At 46.9% G+C, this 24,818-nt stretch overlaps 1 protein-coding gene across 6 annotated transcripts in view; it reads right to left on the bottom strand.

Annotated features, from left to right (window-relative positions):
• Positions 1-10,109: 10,109 nt before the first annotated feature.
• Positions 10,110-24,818, bottom strand: part of ABTB3 (ankyrin repeat and BTB domain containing 3) — a 312,674-nt gene continuing 297,965 nt past the window's right edge. For 5 of the 6 annotated variants that reach the window (XM_089921234.1, XM_089921232.1, XM_022599915.3 and 2 more), the window contains one exon: positions 18,171-20,330. In XM_089921234.1, coding sequence (XP_089777360.1) covers positions 20,121-20,330 — 210 coding nt within the window. In that variant the 3' untranslated portion in view covers positions 18,171-20,120. Of the gene's footprint in view, positions 12,959-18,170; positions 20,331-24,818 lie in introns of those variants that run through there. The other variant, XM_089921233.1, reaches the window with a different exon arrangement.

The raw sequence follows: 24,818 nt of genomic DNA, 5'->3' as shown, positions 1-24,818 counted from the left end.
ACCTGCTACGTGGGAGTGGGATCATATTTGAGTATTTGCCTCTAGATCTGTTTTCTCTGGGGGCTGCCTTCTTCAGAGCCAGCTGCTGCCGCATGATGGTGCCTGGTGCAGAGTAGGTACTTGATAAATATTTGTTAAAATGGATGAATAAATTAAATAATAGAAGGTGCAGCAGGGCTCTGGCTACTTTGGGCTACTAAACTTATACTCTTACTGCGCTTAGATCTGACATTCTGCCACTTCAACCCAAGCTGTGAATTCCCTTTAGAATTGAAAATCCAACTGCAGTTGGCATCATTAGTTCCTTATTACAAGAATAGAAAGAGATTGAGCTTAAGTAGTTCCATTTCTAAGCCTGATTCTTAGGCACACTGATGAGCATATTTAACTCAGAAAAGTCTCTTTGCCAGAGGCCAGAAAAAATGTACTTGGTAGCATGTTGGCTATTCTTATAGCTAAAGGTCCCAGAGGATTGGACCCAGGCCCACACAAGGCTCTCACTACACCCTCTAGCTCAGTGCTGGGTATAATTAGGCTCCTAAACATGATTTCAGATTGGTCCTGAGCCAGGGAAGGGAGTGAAGTGTGTGGTACCCCCTCCCCCATTACACTAGGCTCTATTTCTTGCCCCTCCTATAGCTAACCCTGCAATATTAGCTGATAAGGAGTGGAAGGAATAATAGCTACCAGTTACTAAGTGCTAGAGACTTCTATCTACCACAAACAGATTTTACAGTGACACAATCAAATTTATTTTTCTAGAACTGAACTTATTTTCCATTTTCATGAAAATAGGAACCATGAGGGTTTTGTTAGTACAGCAGAGCCAACACCTAGCATGGTGCCTGGCACAATAAATACTGTAAATATTTGTTGAATAAATGAATGATATCAGAGTTCTAAACTGAAGTCCAGAGACATCGGGCAACTTGCCTAGTGTCACACAGTAAATGGCAACATACCGTGCTGACTTTTAGCATAGAATCCTTTCCTCTATGCCTCAAGTTTTCCGGTAGATGCATTCATTCTTTCATTCATTCATTCATTTGCCTGTCAAGACTCTTTCGGATGCAAGTGACAGATAACCCAATTCTAATTGCCTTAGGCAAGAAATGGAATTTATGTGCTCGGGTGACTCAAGAATGCAATGACATAAATGGCTTCAGACTCAACTGGATCCAGGGGCTTAACCCATGTCATCAGGATTTGACCTCTCTCCCATCTTCTGTCTCCATCTTCCAATGCCTTGGCTAATTTCAGGCCTTCAGCAGCTTCCAGCTTGCAGTGTCCTTACTACTTGCAATCCTAGCAGAAAAGCACTTGCCTTTATCCCTGCCTCTCTCTGCCTCACTTGTCTCTTCAGTTCTGGAATGGTCACTTGCCCATTCTTGAAGCAGTCACTGTGGTCAGGTGAAGGTGATGTTTTGCTTGGCTGGGGCTGAGCATGTGTCCAGCTCTGGAGCCAGGGAAGGAGTCAGCTGTCACATGGCGCACGTGAGTGGGAGTGGGGACGGGAGAGTTCTTTAGAGAGAATTGGGATGCTGCTCCTGTCAGTGGGCTGGCAGGAAGAACCGATGCTCAGGACATTCATCAAACGTTTTCTCTGCCATCTTTGTGCAGAGCTCTGTTTGAGAGACAGGGAGCTACACAGATGAATATGCCATAGTCCTTCTCCTGAGAGGAGTTCATACTCTAATGGAGGACTAGAGGTGTAAAGTCAAGGGAAAACTAAGATGTGCAAGCACATGTGGTTGCAGCAGCCTGATGGCTGACTCACTCACCCTGTTCCCCGTCCAAATGCTGAGTGACAGCTGAGGTTTCTGACCCCTTAGCTTCCACCAGAAACTCCGCATTTCCCCAAACTCTTCCTCCTTTATGCCACCACCATCTCCACCTCTTAGGAAAAAAACCTTTCCCCAGGTTCAAGGAGTAGTTCTGGGTAACACTTCAGTATTTGTCTTAAATTGAAACTTCAATACCATAAGGTTTCTAACTCCAGTTCTACCTTGGTTTTCTGCTCCAATTTCTCTCCAGGTGACCAGCTCTGTGGTATTGGGGTCCCAATCCCAGACATGAGGCTGGAGCAGAATGAACAAGGAGGAGACAGGTGGAGAGGTCGTGGGCAGCCAGATGGTGACAATCTTGCAATTCATGGTGAGGGACACTGGGGGCTGTGAGTAGGGGGCATAGGACAGACAAAGGGCACATCTAACTTATGTTTTCATGCCATTCGATCTCCTGTGTGTAGAATGTGTGATGTTGGGGGGGAGCCGAGTGAATGTGGGGAGAACCATTAGGAGGCTACTGTATGGCTAATCTAGGGGGAGATGATGCCACGTGGACTAGAGCATGGCTGACTGTAGGATGGAGGGAAGTGGGGAAAGTCCCCATCTCCTGATGGGATGGTCTGTAAAGAACTGGTGGCTGTATTTAATTTACCACAGATGAGAAGACTGAGGCCCAGAAAAAGGATAAGACTGAACCAAGACCACACACCACATATGGGTCAAGATGGGGGTCAGAGCCTGAGTCTTCCAACTTCAGTCTTATGTGGCTCCCTCCACACCCACACAGCCCCTTCTAGAAGAGAAGGCAGAAATGTGTGCCTGGGGAAGAGCGAAGCTTCACTAAAGCCCCAGATGAAAGAAATCAATCACATCCCTGCCATCTCAAGCCCCACCTAGTGGCATTAACAGAGGTTTCTGAGGAGACAGGACTTTATTTCCATTTTCATGAGAACAGGGATTGGGAAATGGATCCAGCTGTTCACAAGAAGCAAAGAAAGGATGGGTGGGGCAAAGGTTTTGATCTCCCCACTTCAGGGTGCCAACAGAGAAATGACTTGACTTTAAAGGGTCCAGGAGACCTTTAAAGTCAAATTCTGGGCTCCTCTGGCTAGCTTTTGGCAAGCATCAGTCATCACACCAGTCAAGCTGAACGCACGTGTTTTTCTTGTCCACCAGACTGTGCCTGATCCCTCTTAGGATTCCCAGAGCTTGGTGGAGAATACATGCTAAGTGAATATTTGAATAAGAAATGGGAGAATGATATCTCTGGACCTCTGTTAAGGATGGAGTGAGTAGAATGATGTAGCTGTTGCCTGGCTATGAGACATTCCAGAAGCAGAGTCGTCAGATCCTTACAGGGTTTGTAAATACAGTGTTCACTGCTGTATCACCATGCTTAGTACAGAGTAGGTGCTCAGTAAATATTTATTGGATGAATGGATGAGTGAGTGAATGAGTGAGCCTCCTCCATCCCTCACTTACGGGCCAAATTCATGCTGTACTCTGGAAACAGTTTGAGAACCCCCTGAATGTATCAATAGAAGTGTGGCTCCACCTAGTGGATACTTGAGGATTGTGCCTGGAGTTTGAACATTTTGCCCCCACTTGTTCCTGAACTGTAGCTTCTCTAATTACTTGTCCCCACTTTACCCAGTTTGGCACGGACCACCATGTGTGGCAGTCTAGCCCTGCAGGTGAGCAGAGCCTATATGCAGCCCTGAAATGAGCAATTTGAGAAAGATGCTGTTAGGGGATGGAGGGGACCAGCTATATGAAATGGTTTAGAGTGGCTGAAGTTGTGCCCAGAACCCTGGACCAGGTGTCCAGAGGACTGTCACTAGTTTGCTGTGTGGCCTTGGGCAACTGACTTGCTCTCTCTGAGCTTCAGTTTTATCATCACACAGCTGTGTACCCCTTGTACCCCTGCGTTAATCTTCAGATCCCAGCACAGCCTCACTGGACATGTGGGGACCACCTTGCCCATGTTACAGCAGAGGAAATCTGCTTTAGATTAAGTGAGGAGCCCAAGGCCTCACAGCTAACAAGGGTGAGAATCAGGATTTGAATTCAGATCTGTCTGACTCCAGTGCCTATACTGCTGGCATTGCATTGATGCTTTCTAAAGCCATTCGATGGTTCTGCACATCTTCTTGAACCTGTGTCTCTCCTTTTGAGAGGCTGTATATCAAAAGACTTAAGGGTGTGGCCCCTGGAGCCAACCTCCCTCAGTTTGAATCCTAAATTTACTTACATACCTGATTCTATGAACATACCTACTTGTAAAGCATGTGACCTTTGGCAAATCACTTGATTTCACTCCATTTCAGTTTTCCCATCTGTAAAATGGGATTGACAACAACGGATATTTATTACTTAGTTAACTCAGAATACTACCCAGGATACCCAGTATTTACATGTTTTAACTATAAATATATAGTTAGCCATATACGTATATACATATGTAAGTCTTTATATGTTTTAACTATTATTTTCGGCCTTTGAACTTTTGCTGCACCTAATGACATAGCTTCAAAGAGCTGTAAATTTAGATCTTTAATATTTTTCCAAGTAAAGTATATTTATAACTACAGAGACACACTAAGACTGAAGAGAAGAAAACTTTCACTGTGTACCTATAAGGTTGTATCCCATTACGGGACAACCTTGTCTGTAGGGTACTATGAAATAATATATGAATTTTATAGATGTTTTAATAGCACAAGTATATTGCATTCTATTACTCCAGGGTATAAATATTAATTCCTTATATGCAAATATTTAAAATTAATTGATATTTTTGTAATCTTGTTTTTGCCTTTCTTCATTTTTATACCTGGAGCTTCTAAAATAGACATGACCTGGGTTTCTCTTGACCTCCCAGAGGCCCCGATCTATGCCAAGGTACCAGGGTTGGAAGAAGCTAAACCCCAGAAATCCCTTTGGAGACTAAAATATAAATGAAGGGGTTCTGCCCTCCAAGGAGGCCGTGTGGTGACACAGCTGACTGGCCAGGACCTGGCCCTGGGGTGCGAAGCAACCTGGGCTCATCACTTGAGCCTGTTCATGCTGACTTGCCTGTGATCCAAGAAACTACGGGAGGAAGTTCTGACCCAAATTCCTTCAATACCACCGTGCTCAGCGGTGAATGGAGACTCAAACCCATCTCCCCAGAACAAAGCTTCTCAACCTCATTGCTACTGACACTCGGGGCCGGATAATTCTGCAGTGGAGCCTGTCTTGTGCATTGTAGAATGTTTAGCAGCATCCCAGCTCTGCCACTAGATGCCAGCCGCACCCTCTCTCTCGTGACACCAAAAATGTCTCCAGACCTTGGCAAATGCCCCGGGGGTAACCTCACAGCCCCCTCCCCTCGTTGAGAACCACCAGCATAGAGTAAATGGTGGGAGTCACAAGGCAGCCGGTTTGCTAAACCAGCGCTCCCCAACCTTTCTGGCACCAGGGACCGGTTTCGTGGAAGACAATTTTTCCACGGACGGGGCGGGGGCGGGCAGCGATGGTCCAGGCGGTAATGCGAGCGATGGAGAGCGTTGCGGGGCGGCAGATGAAGCCTCGCTCGCTAGCCTGCCACTCACCTCCTGCTGTGCGGCCCGGTTCCTAACAGGCTGAGGGCTGATACCGGACTGCGGCCCCGGGAGTTGGGAACCCCTGTGCTAAACCAAGTCCCAATCACGTGGTTAGTGCCTCTGGTCAGATATTTTTGGAAAAGTCCATGATGATGGTTTGTGTACAGAGGTGGTTGGGCTGGGGGAGGTTGGCTGTGGCTTATCTGGATAATTAATCAGTACTCCTTCTCTACGCTGCATTGTAGGCAGGGCCTTGATCTCCTTTGGATGAAAAGAATTGCTTTTACAAAAAAGCAATTTTGCAAAAAGCAAAAAGATCATGTTTCATTAATAGGTATGTAGAGACATAATCTAAAGGCTGAAATCCTAGGAGTTTAGGGCATTCTGTACACATCGTAGTTTCTTGTTTTAACTTTTATGCTCTCAAAGGACATTTCTAAGGAAGATGTTTGAGATTGTCAGCCCCCCCCCTCCTGCCCATGTACCCTTGAAACATCCTCTTTCAAGCCATCACACTTCCCTCCCTTCAATTCCCTTCTCTGCTCCTGCCCCTTGAGTGGCTTGTCTGTCCCACACGGAACACAAGCTGCGTTTGGCAAATCTCAAGCATGCATATGTGGTTTTATAAAACGCCCTTAGCTTTCTGTGTCATCTCTCCCCAGAATGGAGTGATTTATACCTAATGCTTGGTAATTCCTAAAGTTGTCAGCAGAAACAGGTGGCTGGAAAGGATGATTGCTTATATATATGGTGTTCCAAAGCTTTCTTCACAATATGCCCCTGGTGAGAGACACCAGGAAAGAAGCCACCCAGCAGGGAAGGTAATTGACCAGACATTCTGCAGCAGACTTGAAAAACATCTCACACCTCTAGTCGGGGGAGAAGTGATTGGCAGTAAAAAAGTGATGCACAAATGACTATCAGAAAACGTCTCTGAGGGACTTCCCTGGTGGTGCAGTGGTTAAGAATCCACCTGCCAATGCAGGGGACATGGGTTCAATCCTCGGCCAGGGAAGATCCCACAAGCGGTGGAGCAACTAAGCCCATGTGCCACAACTACTGAACCTGTGCTCTAGAACCCGCGAGCCACAACTACTGAGCCCACGTGCCGCAACTACTGAAGCCCACGTGCCCAGAGCCCGTGCTCCACAACAAGAGAAGCCACTGCAATGAGAAGCTTGCGCACCACAACGAAGAGTAGCCCCCACTCACTGCAACTAGACAAAGCCAGCGTGCAGCAACAAAGACTCAACGCAGCCAAAAGAAAGAAAGAAAGAAAGAAAACGTCTCTGAGAACACAGAGGTCTTAAAATGACTTATTACAGGACTTCCCTGGTGGCGCAGTGGTTAAGAATTCGCCTGCCAATGCAGGGGACACGGGCTCGAGCCCTGGTCCGGGAAGATCCCACATGCCGCGGAGCAACTAAACCCGTGCACAACAACTACTGAGCCTGTGCTCTATAGCCCACGAGCCACAACTACTGAGCCCACACGCCACAACTGCTGAAGCCCGTGTGCCTAAAGCCTGTGCTCCGCAACGAAGAGTAGCCCCCGCTCGCCGCAATTAGAGAAAAGCCTGCGCTCAGCAACAAAGACCCAACGCAGCCAAAATAAATGAATAAATAAATTTATTTTAAAAAAAGACTTATTACAGCTGAACAAATAAAACATTAAAAAATTTAAAAATATTTATTTAGTTATTTGGCTGCTCTGGGTCTTTTTTTGGGGGGGGGTTGTTTTTATTTTTTTCATTTTTACCTGCGTTGGGTCTTCGTTGCTGCATGCGGGCTTTCTCTAGTTGTGGCGAGCGGGGGCTACTCTTCGTTGCGGTGTGCGGGCTTCTTATTGTGGTGGCTTCTCTTGTTGCGGAGCATGGGCTCTAGGTGCATGGGCTTCAGTAGTTGTGGCACGTGGGCTCAGTAGTTGTGGCACACGGGCTCTAGAGCGCAGGCTCAGTAGTTGTGGCGTGCAGGCTTAGTTGCTCCGCGGCATGTGGGATCTTCCTGGACCAGGGCTCGAACCCGTGTCCCCTGCATTGGCAGGTGGATTCTTAACCACTGCGCCACCAGGGAAGGCCTGCTCTGGGTCTTAATTGCCACATTCAGAATCTTTGTTGTGGCATGTGGGATATTTAGTTGTGGCATGCGGAATCTTTAGTTGCAGCATGCATGTGGGATCTAGTTCCCCAACCAGGGATCGAACCCGGGCCCCCTGCATTGGGAGCGCAGAGTCTTCCCCACTGGACAACCAGGGAAGTCCCATGAACAAATGAAACATTTTAAAGGTCTTCTCCCACATCCCACCCTGGTCGGCTCCCCAAGTTCTGACCATTTATAGATGGTCTTTTTGGGCGCTTTGGGGTATCCGTTGCGAGACGCCTGATGCAGTCACAGCAGCTTGGGAGATGCTGAGCAGCATCTCAGACCCCAGTGTGCCCAGCAGTCACCTGGGCCTCCAGTTAAAATGCAGAGTCCAGGGCCGTAGGTCTGGGGTTGCGGGGGTGGGATTCTACATTTCCCACAAACTTCCAATGAGGCTAATGCTACTGTCTGTGGAGCCCACTCAGAGAAGCAAGGGAGCAGAGCACTTCTTTTAGAGAGAGCTATATACACTTGCACAGGTGGAGAAGCAGGGGTAAAGCAGAGCCTATGACTTGTCCAAAGTTGCCAAAAACAGCCAGAGTGAGTGAAGTGTGGGCCGGTGCTCTCAGCTCCTGAGCTGGTGGTGTCCACGTCCCTCCTGTGCTGTCTTCTCATTCCAAGTGGAAGCAACAGCAGAAGGCGCAGTAGCTGGACTGTTTCCTCATTGGACAGCTAATGGGTTTTACGCAGTGATACACATCCTCAGCTCATGCTGCATCCTGCCTGTCATCCACTGCCCTCCTTTAACACTATCGAGTGCTGCGTACTGAAGTGACCCCTACACACTAAGTCAGAAACAAAGGCCGGTCCGTCTAATCCCAGGCTGGCACTGAGGACACCTGCCTACAGCTCAGCCCTGAACCGCTGAACCAAAGTTGTTCAATGTCCTGATTTTCCACAGCCTGGACATCACAGCTATTTACTTATTTCCTGATTTTGCTTAAAAAAAAAAAAAAAAAAAAGAAAGAAAGAAAGAAAGAAAAAGTACCTCCTGGGCTTTCTCAATCCACTCTTGTTCCCCTGAATACAGATGTATTGAAGATGAAGATGCTGTATGTACAGTAGAAAATGGGAGAAACAGAACCGTGTTTCAGCTCAAGCTGATCTACTGAAAGAAACACAATAAAACAAACAAAAACCAGGAAAAAATTAGAATGCCTGTGTAAGCCTGAGGAGTTTCTGGTGGTTTATTCTTGAGATGCTTCTGAAAGGTTGCAACTGAGAGCAAAATTTGTGGTTAGGGCAGTCTCAGCAACAGGAAGCAAACAAGTCTCTTGTCCTCCACATGGAAGTCAAAATAAGCAGCCTGGTTGCTGCACTGCAGGAACTGGGCCACGGGGCGCGCCTTCTTCTGCAGCCTCAGAGGCAATAAAAGGGGCCTTCGTCTGCTGGCTCTGTGGGCCTTTCCTCGTTTATGAAGCTCTAAGAAGCAGCTGAGCCTTTGAAGTCTTTCTCAGCTCTAACAAGACACTAAAACCCAAACCTCCCAAATTCAGGTTGTTCCCCATGCCTGGAAAGGGGACTACGTCCCGCTTTGAGTTAACACAACCATACTCTGCTCCCTGCACCCCGAGGTAGCAGAGTCTTGGAGTCCAGGAGATGCCTCTTAAGTGTATGCCCCTGGGAAAATGATGCCCATCACTGAGTCACTGTTTGGGAGTGAAGTCAGCCTTTAGGGAAATTCCCCCACTGCTTTCTCTATTTGTCAACAAGGCTGAGAACTCAGGTCAGTGGGACCCTGGCCCAAGAAAAGCCAAAAATCTGAGATGGGAAAGGGGCGGGCTCAGAGGCACAGGGGACCAATCACGTCTCCTGTTTGACCCATCACCTCGCTGAGAATGATGATAATTGGTGATCCCTCTGTCAATGAGGTGTGGAGGGTGGTGGGTCCTTGGACAGGGTGGTGGGTCTTTGGAGGCTGTCTGACAACCTCCCACCATCTCACTTTGCACCGAGTCAGCCTGGCAGCAACTCAGTACCTAGGCTGTGTCTGTGTGTCAGGGAGCACCTTTGAGGGATGCATCGTCCTCATCTCTGTTCCCAGTGAAATCAATACCCGTTAAATATTGGCTGATCTGAATGGAACCCTTACAGCACTCAACAATCCTTTCTCCCCCAAACAAAACTCACAACAAAACTACATCCAAAAAAAAAAAAAAAACTACATCCAGAGGCAGCTGACCTTGGCCTAATAGCTCACCATAGGTACACACGATTAACCTTTGTCTTAGCCCATAAGGCTTTATCTTCCTCTTCTGAATAGTTATCTGAATGGTCATTTTTCAAGCAGTGGACAAGACAGAAGCATCATATTTTCCCCACCTCTCTTTACAGGATGCAATAAACTAAGAGGACTGGGCTTGCTTAGAAGTCAGACCAGCCCAGATCCATAGCCCAGCTCTGCACTTATCTTTTAGCCTTGCTCTCTGAACCTCAGTTTCCCTACCTGTAAAATGGAAATACAGATCCTTATCAAGTAGGATTCACAGTGAGGACTGAGATAGTGCATGTAAAGTACTTGGTACAGTATCTGCCACATGATAAAAGCTCCATAAATGTTAGATCTCACTATTCTGTCCAAGTCAGAACAATGCTGGGTTTTACCTGTTCATATATATATATATATATATATATATATATATATATATATATATACACATTGCAGAGTATCTTTCCATGGTAGGAATGTATACGATTGCCCTGTGGTGGTCCTTTACCTGTCAAGAAGTCATTCTCTAAAACCAGCCCTGTCCTGTCATGCCAATTTCTGCAAAGATATAAAAGAGGAACGCGAAATATAAAGGAATGGGAAACACACGACTCTCTCGTGCATTGAAAATGATATTTCAGTCACATGGAAGCAGCACACAGGGGCACCATATTCAGGTATTGCTTCCATCGCCTCAGGAATGAAATGTGACAGCGGCTCACAGTCTCAGAGTAAGATTCCCTACCTGAGAGCTCAGAGCAGGAGTCCCTGGGGACTCCGGGGAATGAGGCTGTCAAGAGGGTGTCATGAATCAAACTGGAATCTAGTGGGTGACTCCTCAAACTCAATAGTGTAGTAAGAGGGGGGCTGTCAGGCTGTTCCGGGCTGGATGGCTGACAGAGCACCTGCTGGCCTTTGGGGACCCAAGGCTGCGGGGGAGGTGGATTTAACCAATCAGCGAGAAGACTGGAGGCGGCCAGCTCCAGGGTAGGGACAAACCCTAGTTTCCCTCTTGCTTCTCTCTGCTTGTCCAGACCTTGGTGAACACCGCGTTCTGCATTTTGACAGAACCCCCCTCCCCCGCACTACTGCAAGATTGCCTCTCCACCTCTGGCTTTGTCAATGCAGCGGCATTCCCATTCTGCAGGTGGGAAGACTGAGGCTGACAGGGGAACTCACTCACCAGGGACTTGTGGCCAAACTATCGCACCACTCATGGTTTTTCTGTGTTGAGTCTGGTTTAAAAAACGCATAACAGGGGTGGTGTTGACACATGCAATTTCACATACCTGGATTTCTTTCTACTCTCAAAACTGGCCCTCCCTAACTTGATTACTTTACTGAAATCCACTTTTTTCCCCTTTATAAAAAGAAGTCCCATTTTTCAGTGACTGAATCACTTCTAGCTACTTTTTTTCTTGCCAGCTGGTGAGGTTTTATAGAACATTTCTCTTCCTTCTGTATTAGATAAGTAATAATAATGAATAGATCTGCTGCCTCACTAACTGGATGAGGATAAATAGGTGGCAGATTTTAATACAATGCAGCCCTGGCAAAAAGCAAAGGCTGGGAGGTCATTACAAATTCTACATAAGATCTATCAAGATTGATTTCTTTTCTGAGGCCAAATGGATGATTACTATCAGAAGGAGAGAACTAATAATGACAAAATCCCTGACTTGTAAGAGACCTTTAAATTCTACCCAGCTTTATTGCTTGCAGTTGACCAGCATTTTCTTGAATGCTTCCTGTGATGGGGAACTCACTCAAGTCATTCAGTCTTGGGAAGGCTTTGATCTGACTTTTAAAAGTTCTTGTTTATGCTTAGATGAAGTCTGAATCCTTGAGGAGTCCATCATTAAGACAGCTCTAATCCTTGTGGCCATACTGAATCAGGCTAATTCCTCTTTTCTATGAAATCTCTCCCCCTATTTAAAGGCAACCATCATGGTCACCCAAGTCTTCTCTTCTACGGGCCAAACATCCCATTTTCTTCAGCTGTTCTTTCACTTTCTGGCTATTTCCTTCTGATGAGGCTGCAGTTTCTCTGTGACCTTCATTAAATGAAGGGGACATGTGTCATGTTCATGGCTACCCATCATCTTTCTGTACTTGTAGAAATCCCATGGTGTAGGTCCTGTCTCCCTAATGCAGCAGTAAGAACTGAAATTCCCAGCCTCCTCTGTGTCTGACACAGTCACATGACCCAGGTTCTGCCAGTGGGATGCACTGAGGTGAAACTCTTCTTACAGGTGGAGGTAAAAGCATTGAGCTTCTCGAGCAGGCTGAGTTCCTGATGCAGGAATGGTATTAGGTGCTCACGGCCATAGCAGTCTTAGAAATCAAGCTCCTGGTAACTGCAGACCTGCCATTATTGATTTCTGCCTTCGTTGTATCTGGTGGTGGCAGTGACAGCAATGATATCATCAGGGCTTTTCTGTATCACAGTTTATGTTATTCCTAAAAGCCCCGCCTTTAAAATGGTTTCTCTAGCCCTCTCAACAATTGTATGAATCATCTAATATCTTTGAATAAATCCCCTTTTGTCTCAAATTAGTCAGAGTTGCTTGCTGCTGGGAACCCTGATTCATCCAGGCCCTGAACTGAACGCACAGCTCCAGTGGGGATCTTTCTGGAGCAGAGAGAACCATCTCACTCCAGTGATCCTGCTTCGACTGATGTAGCCTATAGCCAAATTAACTCTCCTAAGTGACCACATCACACACCTGACTTACATTCAATTTAATGGTTAACTGAAACCCTCACACTTCTAGGGCAGGGAGTCACTCCCTGGTCCAAGGAATTTCTAGGAAAACAGAAGCTCGTGTACTTTCTTACTATGTGTTCAACAGAAAACGGTGTCTGAGCTTTCCCCCCACCTCCAATCACAATATTTAGTATATGAGAGTGATTCCTTTGAAGTATTGAAAGCATGCACTCATTCCCTTGACAAGGAAAGGAAAGAGGAGTAATTAAGGATGAAATCCTACCCCCTCCTTCCCCTGCAGCACGTGCTGTCAAGTCTCAAGGTCACCCGGCAGCCATTTGAACCAGATGCGTCACTCATCCCTCTCCACTATCAAAGAGTTTTCAAGCGAACATAGAAGGGACAGCTGTCTTTGATTGTTCCCTTCTCGATCCTCCTGAGTCCCAGGGTGTCTCTTGAGTGCAGCAAGAAGCCTCATAAAACAGCCTTAAAATAAAGAAGAATTTTCTCCTTTCCTTCTACTGCCATCCCTGAAGGAAAAAGGGAAAAGAAAAGGGGGAGAGTTTGGGTACTTGATGGCAGAGAGGAGGGTCCCTTATGCAGCTTACGACATCAGTAAATACCTGTGCGATAAATACATTTGATTTAGAGCCAAAGCAGGGTCTAAATACTACCAGGAAAAGGTGAGGGTAGTATGGAGTTCTGTGAGAATAATTCCTCATGCATAATGCAGAACCACCTAGAAAAATATAATTTGAAATGATTCCCCCAGATACATTGCTAAAATGTCTTCATGGTCTGGGTCAGAAAGAAAGGCTCGTAATAATCCACAAGATTGAAATTCCAGAAAGGCCAGATGATAGGACAAAAGCCACAGGTTGGTCTGGCAGGAGAAAGTCTTTGAGATGAATCTCTATACTCTACACCTTTGCTACTCAAAGTGTGGTCCCTGGACCGGAAGCATCAGCATCACCTGGATGCTTGTTCAAAATGCTGACTCTCAAGCCCGAACCAGCCCCACTGAGTCAGAACCTGCATATCAACGAGATCCCCAGTGATATGTATACAGAGTGAGTGTGAGAAGGCTTTCCCAATACCATCAGTGAGATGTTCGGAAAAGTCAGTCAATCATAGAAGGACCTTACCGCAGAGCTGAAAGACCCAGGTGAGCCCAAGTGAGAGCAGTGGACCTCCGTGATCCATCACCAACACTGCATTGTAGGACTAACATCATGGGACATTCCTCGATGCTGCAGGGTGAGGCAGTCATGTCCAGCTCTCAGGAGACATAATTGTTTTCTGGGATCTCTGACCAGAGAGGCAGCTGCCAGAGCCTCTCTGGCAGAGTATGGCAGTATGTCTCACTGCCATATTTCCTGACATGCTGGAGCATTAGGTAAAAAGGAGATGAGACACCGGGGAATACTGCTCAGCAATAAAAAAGGAACAGACTCTTGATACATGTAACATCCTTGGATGGATCTCAAGGGCATTGTGCTGAGTGAAGAAAGCCACTTACTGTATGGTTCCATTTATATAACATTCTCAAAATGATAACACTATAGAGATGGAAAACAGATTAGTGATTGCTAGGGCTGATGGATGGTATGTGTGGAGGAAGGGGGTAGGAGTGACTATAAAGGGGTAGCACGAAGGAGATCTTTGTGGTGATGGAACAGTGATTGCGGTGGTGGTTAAACAGATCTACACATGTCATAAACTGGCATAGAGCTATACACTCACATTGTGCCAATGTCCACTTCCTGGTTTGCTGTTACACTAGAGATACTTGAGATGCTACCATTGGGGGAAACTGGGTGAAGGGTACACAGGACCTCTCTGTACTCTCTTTGTGACTCCCTGTGAATCTATAATTATTTAAAAACAAAAAGTGAGAAAAACAAAAGGAGATGGTAGTCATGAGGCCATGATCTGGTGAGATGCATCCTCAGAGTAAAATGTCCTTGGAGCCGGGTTGTAGGGCTTTACTTGGTTTCCCACCTGTTTTACCGAAGACATCATCATACACTGAGGTCCCTTTACTGAAGTCATCCTGTATGCAATCCAGAATGGCCTATCACACTGAACAGCGTCACCACCATTCTAATATATGTAATATATAATATATATATATAGTAAGAGGAGTGTGTGTGACATGTGCCAGTCCAGGTGACAGAATATCATCTCAGAAGGACTCCCATTTAGAGTTGAGGAAACTGGTCCAGAGTGGAGAAGAGGCCCAGTCAAGGTTACCCAAGTAGCTGATGGCAGCAGTGAGCCCACAGGTGAGGTCTGGTACCCATCCCAGAGCCCCTCTGTTATACCACCTGCAGCTTAGTACCAGAGGTTTGAGATGGCATTAAAATGCAGAACTCATCCAAAGGTTAACTCTGAAAAGCAACACCCAAAGAACATATCAGTGACATCAGGGCATCTCTTTTAATTGCCTATTCACGTGGACAGATTGACTTTTCATATTCAGAGCTAAACTTGGAGACGTGTCCTTTTGCAGGGTTCTCGTTATCTGACTGCCTCATCAGGAATGGAACTAATGTGCAATGTGATTGCTGAGTTTGAGTTCTATTTTTTTTTTCCTGTGAAGCAGGAAGTTTAAAATGTGCTGGGTTATTTTTTAAGATGGTGAAAAAATAGGCATCCTACCAGCTTCTGTAACGGCCCTGTCCAAAGGCACGTGCTACTTTATTCAAGGCATTGGCCAGCTGTGGAGGAACAGGGGTGGCATGAAGTCTTACCAGGGAGATTTCCTGGTGGAGGGATTGGGGATGAGTGTCCACACACTCAAGTGGCAGCAAAGGACCTGAGCTTAGCTGTTGACTTGGCGAGGACAGAGATCCAGGGTTTTTTTGGTGGTGACATCCAGCAGTTTGTTTCATTTGGGAATTTATGACTCTCACTTCCTCCCCAAAGAGTGTTGGTCGCCAGACCTGAACTGAGAGTCGGCCCCAACGAGTCTGTTCCCTGCCCGGTCATTTTTGGGGCCTTGTGTCATATGAGTCACAAACGTGAGTCTCACATTCTTGAGTTGATGAGGAGTTTGGGACAGCAAACCCCTGCAACTCTAGTACTTAGGAAATCGAGTATTTATTTGAAAGGAAATCCAGTTGAACTTGGCTTCCATTAAGTTACACATTTCTTGATCACCGACTTTGTGTTAAGGCACTGTAGTAGGAACGAGGTTGGCAATAGAATTTTTTGGGGGGCAATTTCCCCACGTCGCCTGGAAGAGCAACAAAACTCAGAGAATCACAAACCACCATGGGAAATTCTGCCGTAGAAAGCTCTAGAAAGTGACTTCCCTGGTGGCGCAGTGGTTAAGAACCTGCCTGCCAGTGCAGGGGACACGGGTTCAATCCCTGGCCCGGGAAGTTCCCACATGCTGCAGAGCAGCTAAGCCCGTGCTCCACAACTGCTGAGCCTGCGCCCTAGAGCCCGCGAGCCACAACTACTGAGCCGGCGCGCCTAGAGCCCGTGCTCCGCAACAAGAGAAGGCACCGCAATGAGAAGCCCGCGCACTACAAAAACGAGCAGCCCCCGCTCGCCGCAACTAGAGAAAGGCTGTGTGCAGCAACGAAGACCCAACGCAGCCAAAAAATTAAAAAAAAAAAAAAAGTTCTAGAAATGAATGGTAAAACCATTAACCTTCCTTTCCTTGTGTGAGTCATCATGTTCTCCTCTCTGCTCAGTCTTAGAAATTCGGAACGCTTTTTCTCCGCTACTACAAGCAGAGGCCCTGTACAGAATACCTCCTCTAATCCTCCTCCCAACAACCCTGTTCACTAGTTATTTTTAAACCCAATTTCTCAAAAGAGGAAAATAAAAACTAGATGGCGTAATGACCTGTCCACTGTTTTCAAAGTGAGTCAGGGGCTGAATCAGCTGGGAAAGGGAAGGTTTCAGGCCTGCACTGGAGCCTGACGTCCAGCAGTGGGCGCTGCACAGAAGGGCTGGGTGAATTTCTCCCCGACTTGAACGCTGAAGCTGACAAGCTCAGGAAACCGTCTGCTAGCGGGGTAGGGTGTCCACGTCGGGGCGGGTGGGAAGGGGAGGTAGGAGTGGGAGGCTGTGAACACTTCTCTGACCACTCATATGTGACTCAAGCTGGCGAACGTAGGGCGAGGGGTCGGGGGAGCTGCGCACTGGATTCTGAAGAAGGCTGGGAGCCCAAGATGGGTGAAAGAGGAGATTTTCCTCAAAGAATTGCCTAGAATCCTTACCTTTCACCCACCCTGAAAGCACGAGGCCTGAGGTTAGTAAGCGCTGTGTGATAACAGCTTTGATGAGACAACTCTGGATGACATATCACCCAGCTGGAGTAACACTTTTGCCTGGGGCTTCTCAGGAAAGAAACGCAAGCTACAAGAGTCACAGAACTCCAGAGTCCCAGGGGTGGAGAGACTCTGGTAGAGGCCCTCCATCCAGCCGTACCAGAGGCCTGACTGCACTTTCCTCCAGCTTCTGCCTGGGCCCCTCTTGTGTTGGGAGCTCACACCTTGATCTCTATTTTGGGTGGAGAATCCTCCTTCTTTTGGGGAGAACGGATGGCACCCAAGCATGGTATATATAAGACCCTTCCCACGTTGAGTTGGGGAGGGGGTAGCAGAAGCCAAGTCAAGCCCTTCATGTTGATTCCCGGGGCTGCAGGCACACGAGCCTTCTGGTTTTCCACTGCGAACGGAAGGGGCGCAGGGGAGCTACGTGGCAGGCAGGTAGGCTCCCCCGCCTACGCCTACCCCCCCATGCTAAGGGGCCCTTGTGCAGTCGTTAAGAACAGAGGGACAAAGCTCCCTATCCGACAAGTAAAAGGCAAATGCCACAGCACACGCTTTATCTTTCCAAAAGGAACACATCAGATGCCTTATTCACCCCGAGGCTACACAGGGGGTGATGCACAGACAAAAATAAATTGACCTTCTGTTCTCCTGGCCTGACTCCGAGTTCTGGCTCCTGGCACTCAGTTGCTTGGGTTGCTTCCTAAAGAAGAAACAGACCTCGACTGCTAAGCAGGGGTGATCAGTCTTTGCCAGAGGTGCTTGTGATGTCAGCTGTTGACCAGGCCTCACTGGCCCAGGGCTCCAGGGGCTGCCTGGACCTCTCCCTGGCTTCCTGTAGGCCTCTGTGGATAGGCCAGAGGTATTCATCTCCACCAGGCCTGGGTTGGGCCCAGGCTGGGTCAGGAGCCAGAGGGGACCAGCTGGGGACTTGGTTTGACCCCCAAGGGGAGAGCTGCTTGTCCCTCCATGACCCTCACCCCTAATCCCAGAATGCTGCCACCATCCACAAATATCACTTCCTGCTGCCCTTTGGGGCGGGACATGCCAGGTTGAGATAACCTGTTTTTCTCCATTCCCCCACTCCCCAAAAGCTTCATCAAGGCACACAATGACAGTCAGAACTCCATCCTTTGCAGGCGAGTTAGCTGCAGGAGGCAAGAGGCAATGACAGGCGGCACCTGTATGTCCTCTGCCTGATGGGAAGGAAATCCAAGGGTGGCACCCAGAGGTGTCTGCAGACCCAGGGGACTAGAGCTTGGTTAGCCAAGTTCTAGTTGGCAGAGTGGAAGGCAGTCAGCGACACGAGCACCCATCTTTTATCTAGCATCTTCATTTCCCTTGATTTTTTTTTTTCTGCAGGGTCACATTTTCCGATCTCTTAACTGAGTGAAGTTCTCAGGCTCCAACTGTGGGGTGAGAGCTCACTGGTACCATACAAACAATGCACGGCTTGGGAAAATCATTTCTTTTAATGACAGAGAAAGCACACCAAACTATGACAGAAGCCCGTCAGGAGTTGCCACTGTACAAATCAGTGCCCAGAGGCCCAGAGCTAGCATCAGACATTCACAGGGAAGTCAGTCGCGGTTAAGGAAACATCCACGCAGCATCTCGGACAGGAGGAGGCGAGAGACAGCAATGACTCAGGATGTGCTGTGTATCTGTGACTTGGACTCCTCTGTAGGCAGTTTGTTTTTCCCCTTCCTCATCGGATGCTGGGGGCTGGGGAGGTTTGCAAATGACCGAGTGGAAGAGAGGCCTTGTGTGTCAGCATCACAGAAGAGCCAATGCTGTAGACAGATGTGGCCCGAGTACTCCATGGGTCATACCCATGAAATACGACTTGACATTGGTCCTCTGAACAATGGCTCAGGGAGCTAGTACAACATTTGAACAGCAGCTCCTTTAGACTCCGGGGTCTGCGCACAAGTTCCCAAAGGCATGCTAGGAAATAGTTTTGTCAACGAAACTTTGCCATCCCAAAGGGTAAGAGTCATTCTCCTAGTTTTTTTACTGCATGTTATCTAGGTTTCAAATGAAAGGACAAGAAAAAAAAGGCAGCGACTCAAAAATTATTTGGAATATTGTGGCACTTCACTAATCTCTTTTGCTTATAATATATGGCAAAGCAAACAGAACCCTGTCGATATAAACTTTCATTATAGATAACCCTATACTGTACACTCTCAGAATACAGAAAGAATCCATCCTATCATACATGTTTCATCTTTAAAAATAATCTAACATAGTCATATCCTCTGGCTAGTAACAAACTATTAACATCTTCTGAGAATACAGAGGAAACTCTGGGATTAATAGTAAATTCTCTGACGTGCCCCCCGCCATCCCCTATGCAGCATCATCTATGAACACATTTCTGCAAAAGCATCCCAGCATCATTCCTAACTAGGAAAGGAAATGGATATGTTAGTTTCACCAAATGGACTTTTAGCAAGAAGGGATGGGACATTTTTACCTTGGCAAAAATGAAGCACAAACATAACATTTTACAGGTTCAGGCCCATGCAAATGCGTGTTATTTTTTTTTTATGTGGGGGGATTTTATTCTCACCCCGAAATCACGATTAGCATGCAGGTTTTTTTCAACTATTGAGTTAATTATTGGCAGTGCAGCTCTTTTGGGTAACCATGATCACTAAGGCAAGGTTATTATTTCACCTTGTGTAGAATATAGTAATATCTTCTCAGATGCATGTTTATACAGTGTAGACCTGCAACTGTATTTTTAAAAAAAGAAATCTCAAAACACAGATCCCTAAACACAATCCAGTTGAAAATGAACTGTTAAGCTTTTAGAAATATATTTTAAACTACAAGGCTACCCTGTTTTGGGGTTTTTTTTTTTAATGAACATTTTAAAAAGTTCCCACCCCTAAAAATATGCCAAATGATGTCTTCGTCATTGGTAACAGTCTCACCAATTTGCTACCATGGTTTAACTCTTGCGGAATTGCAGCTACTAAGGTAATGTGTAATAAATATATGCTTTTCAGGGTCGGTGCAGTGAAGTTCTCCAACTGTCAACCTGGAACCTGAACGACCTTTAGTTCTCAGTCTATCTGCTGGACAGCGGTCCCTGGCAAGGGGTGTTCAACTGCCCCAGGGGTGCTTTCAGATGAGGTCAGCTCGGCTGCCCCACGTTGGCCTTCTAGCTCTGGATCCAGCTGTAATCTGACCTGCAGGCCAGTGGCATGTCCTTTGTTTCTCAACAGGAGCTCATGAGAGCTGCATTTGCTTATTCAAGAGCAGCTGAGGCAGTAAAAGCAGCTCCTTGGCCCAGCCAAAAAACAGACGCCAGGTGAGACTCGTATGTTCGTGTGACGCCAATGCAGCAGCAGAACTGGCAAGTCCCCGGGGAACATTCTTTGGACTGGACGTTTCATACAACAGAACCTTTGGAAGATGACAAGTGGATTGACTGAATCCTGATGGCCAACGTCCTCTGTAAGTCCTGGAGCACATCCTGGCCCGTCCCTTCGCCATTTTTGTCATATAGGAGCTGCTTGAATGCTTCGTTTTCGATGAGGACCATCATGTTTTTGAGAAAGTAGCCTTCGCAATATGCTGAGAGCTCCATGACTCCAAGAAACTGTGGAGAGTGGAGAAGAAGCAGGAGATGGTTATGTTTCTGAAAGCACCTGTTTTCACACGTGTTGATGGCGAACACCTGTTAAAGTAGACTGCGACAGTGGCCCCGATTCTGCATCCTTTGCTGTATTCACACCCAGGGTATGTGACTTTGCAGCTCCTCCCGTCAAAGGGCTGAGTCCATTTCTCCCTGCCTTGGCCTTGTGAGTTGCTCAGGCCAAGAGAACGTGGTTGAAGTGAGAGTTGCCAGCTCTGAGCTGGCTTCAAGTGGCCATGTGTGCTTCTGTGCTCTCTCTCAGAACCCTGCCTCTGCCTCAAAAACAAGCCTGAGCTAGCCTGCTTGCAGCTTCAACAACCACATGAAACTGACCCGACAGCGACAGAGCCCAGCCAGGATCAGCACAGCCAGCCACAGCCGACCGGCCTGCTGACCTCAGAAGCAAGGCTGGCTGAGACCAGAAGAGCCCACCCATGCTGTCAACTCATGTACTAAACAAGCACTCACTATTCTAACACTGGGTTTTGAGTCTCTCTGCTCCACTACAGATAACTGGTGCACTGACGGAGTTGCAGACACGGTTCTAATCTCTTTACAAGTATCAATTAGCTCACTTAATTCTCACAACCATCCTATGAGTGGGCACTGCCTACCTACCCCCTGTATTTAGGGCAGTGGTTCTCGACCAGGGGTGATTTTGTCTCTCAGGCGACATCTGGAAGTCTGGACACATTTTTGGTTGTCACAACTCGGGGGCAGGGGTGGAGTGTGTACTACTGGCATCTAGTGGGTAGAAGCCAGGGATGCCACTAAATACCCCACCATGCAGAGGACAGACCCCCTGGCAGAGAATTACGCAGCTCACATTGTCAGTAGTGCCAAGGTTGAGAAACTGATCAAGAGACATAGTTCCTGACAGACTAAACCAATACGGAAGGGATGACATTGACCTGCCTCACTTTACAAGCCCAAGAAGAAGGCTTGGTAGACAGTAGACACAATATGGATTTGTTGAATGTATGAATGAACGGTTAATTCTCAGAGCAGTGACACCAGCAGCAAACACTGAGTGACAGCATATCATGTGCTGAGCACCGTGCTAGGCACTTCACGTGCATCATCTCAAAGTCCTCAAATTTCCTTGAGGCAGGTGCTATTACCACCTTCGATTTATAGATGAGGAAAGTGAGACAAGGGAGTAGCTGACAAAAATTCACACATGTCAAGGACAGAACCAGGAGCTGAACCCTGGTAACTCAGGTCCTGAAGGCTGTGTGTTTAACCATTAGGATGCACTGCCTCCGGCCTGATACCATTCAACCTTGGAAGCGTGCTTGGTGGAGGAATTCCTGTTTGAGATGCAGAAGCAAATGTGCATACGAGGGTCAGCTGTGTCCGTATTCAGACCTTTTCTACAGTTTTCAAAGCTTGTAAGTCTCTCTTTTGCAATGAGCTGGATGCTCAGTAGTTAAATGTTCCCTGAGATGATATCCTGCTGCTTTATTTAGATGCTAAATTATCTAAATTATCTAAATGTGGAATTTCTCATTCTGAACTCCCCAATATGCTGTCCTTAAGCCAGAGATGCACTTTAAGCTGCTCCACGTGGAATGGTGGAATTACGACGAGGCAGCGCCAACAGGGCGATGGTGGAATGAGCGGGACACCTGGATTCAAGTTGAGGCTCCCCCACTTTTCTGAATATGTGACCAGGGCTGGGTCACTTGGCCTCTGGCTTTAGGTTCCTCATTTTCAAAATGGGAACTATGTCACTTGCATCATAGACCTGTTGAGGGGATTGAATGGAACATAACTGATGGCAGTTGTCATCTGTCACACTTAGGGGATGCAGGTTAGGAAGGGAGCTAAGGGAGGGGGCTTTGGAATCTGCATGAGTTTTTAGTCTAGACTTTGCCACTCGCAGCCATCTGCTGCTGGGCAAGTTATTTAATCTCTCTGTGCCTCCATATTCCTGTCCCTAAAATGGGGGAAGATAATAATACCTACCTAATAAGCTGTCACTGGCATTAAATGAGATAATACATGGCACATTCAGAACAATGGCTGATTGTAGTCAGTGCTCACTCAATGTTAGCTGGCATGCTAAATGTAAACTATTCATAATTATTACTCTCATCTCACTCATTTAAATCCAGGGACCCACGTGGACAAACTAGGTGCCTAGGTTGGGATAAGAGGAGTTGACTGTATCTATGGAACCTAGTTCAGCTAACTGGCCCATAGAAGGACCAAGCCTGTAACCTTTTTTTTCTTTTTTTTCAAACTATTATTATTATTTTTTGGCTGCATCACATGGCTTGCGGGATCTCAGTTCTCCGACCAGGGACTGAATCCAGGCCACGGCAGTGAAAGCCTGGAATCCTAACCACTAGGCCACTAGGGAACTCCCCCAAGCCTGTACCTCGAACTCACTGACACCATGTGCTAATTCACTGAGCCAATGACTTATCTTCATAAAAATCATGTGCAACTATGGGCAAGTCAAATCACTTCTCTGGGCCTCAGTTCCCCAAGCTACAGAATGAGGGGGTGTGAACTGGAGGGTACCATGCTCTGCGCATTTAGGACACGGACACACCAGGTAATTCTGTGGTCTCTGAGAGGCTTAGGGGGCCTGGTGAGCTTTATCAGGTGAGCAGGCTTGTTATCACACAAATGTTCACAGAGATGCATAGCATCCTGGAGCTGGAAGAGTTCTTAGGAATGCTTTCATTCTTTCAACATGAACCCTCCTTTTAGAGTCACAGAGAAAAGGCCTCATTGTACATGTGGGGAAACTAAGGCTCAGAGTTGCCTATCTCTGATTCTGTGGACACAGAGAGACCCTCTCCCCTTACCACACCTAGCCACTTGCTTTGTATAGGGGTGTCTCTCATCACAAGTTAGTGTAATTGGAGAAGAATAAGCAAAATAAGTACTTACATTGATATTTGGTGATATTTATTGAATGGTGAGTATATATCAGATGCTTGCCTACCTTTACACAGCTAATTACAGACAGAACTGGGACCAGACTTCTCACCTTCTAGGCCAATGGTTGACAAACTACAGGCCTGTGAGCCAAATCTGGCCCACCACCTGTTTTTGTAAATAAAGTTTTATTGGGAGACAGCCACATCCGTTCATTTACATATTGTCTCTGGCTGCTTTTCACTACAATGGCAGAATTGAGTAGGATCAAAGTGACAGCATGGCCTCTGTGAAAATACTTATCTGGACCTTCATAGAAGAAGTGTGCTGACCCCTGTCCTAGACAGTACCTTTTTGAAGTGCAGAGACCATATCTTACTAATTTCTTATTCAGATGTATATACACCTCCTGGTAAACAGTGGGCTCACAATAAACACTAGGGAATGAATCCCTTGGTTTCCAAACACATGTTCTTCCCATCAAAGTGCCCCGTTGAGCTTACTGCGTTAGCTTAGATTCAATTTGATGAACCAGCTTGTTCTTATTCTCAAGTTGAAAGACACCCTGAAAGGGCCATCAGAAGCTCCAGGGCCTCTTCTTCATGACTGAATAGTTCGGGACAGCTTTGCTAGCAAAAGAAAGATGAGGAAGCCATCCATTTATGGGCTAGGCTTCTCCTCTGGGCTGGAAAACTCCACAGCTGTCTCCAATGGTTAGGTGCAGAACAGAGGTAATGTTGCCAAGAACTTGTTGACATTTGAAGCATGGCTGTTAGTATCTCAATGCCTGCATTTCCTGGGGTTCCAAACCGAGTATTGGTTCCTTTTCTGTCTCTTTTACTAAACTAGCCTCAGTATGCAGCACAATCTGGCAGTAATAGAATCCACGTGGCAGGTTATCATTAGCGGGAGCTGCAGGATCCACAGCACAGGGGAAGCAGCACATAGAAAGGGCAAGGGGTGCTGGCATTGTCCCGTTCTCCGTGCAAGTATCAGGAAGGGCAGGCGTTGACCTTGGAAACATTCCAGGATGAGGCCTGGGAGGGTAGACAGAGGCTGGCGTCTGCAAAAGACCAAGCTCTGGCTGCAGAGGCACATCAATGAAAGAGGCAGTTCTTTGCCATAGGTGTTCCAAGCCTGTAGCACTAATGTATTCCCAGCCCGGGCTCACGTTGCATCCGGTGTGTTATCAAATAAAAAGTGAGCTACAGAAGCTGCCTGCCAAGGATCCTGAAGTTATTAAAATGGGACTGTGGAACGCAGGCCTTGCTGCCAAGGAGATAGGTCACAGCAAAGCCACTGTGGATGTGGGGTTCACAGGGCAGTCTGGGTGTCCAATGGCCAGGGGAGGGGGCAGAGGACCGTGAGACTAATTGGTCCCCCTTCCTGGGTAGAGAGTTTCTCTGGATGCCATTTCTCTGGATGCCAGTAACCAGTTTCTCTGGTTACTTTTTGCAAAGTAACCAGTTCAAGATTTAAAAAAAATTTTTTTTTGCTGTGTCCCAAGAAACCAGATTTTGGTAAAACCCTGACTTAACCCAAACATCCAGTGTGTGTGGG

The sequence above is a fragment of the Delphinapterus leucas genome, chromosome 11, assembly GCF_059928025.1.
Source record: "Delphinapterus leucas isolate spDelLeu-1000000601 "Yukka" chromosome 11, BTC_Dleu_Yukka2, whole genome shotgun sequence".
NCBI classification, from domain to species: Eukaryota; Metazoa; Chordata; class Mammalia; order Artiodactyla; family Monodontidae; genus Delphinapterus; species Delphinapterus leucas.
Note: the sequence above shows the minus strand (reverse complement) of the source record. Positions and strands in the feature narration are given on the sequence as shown.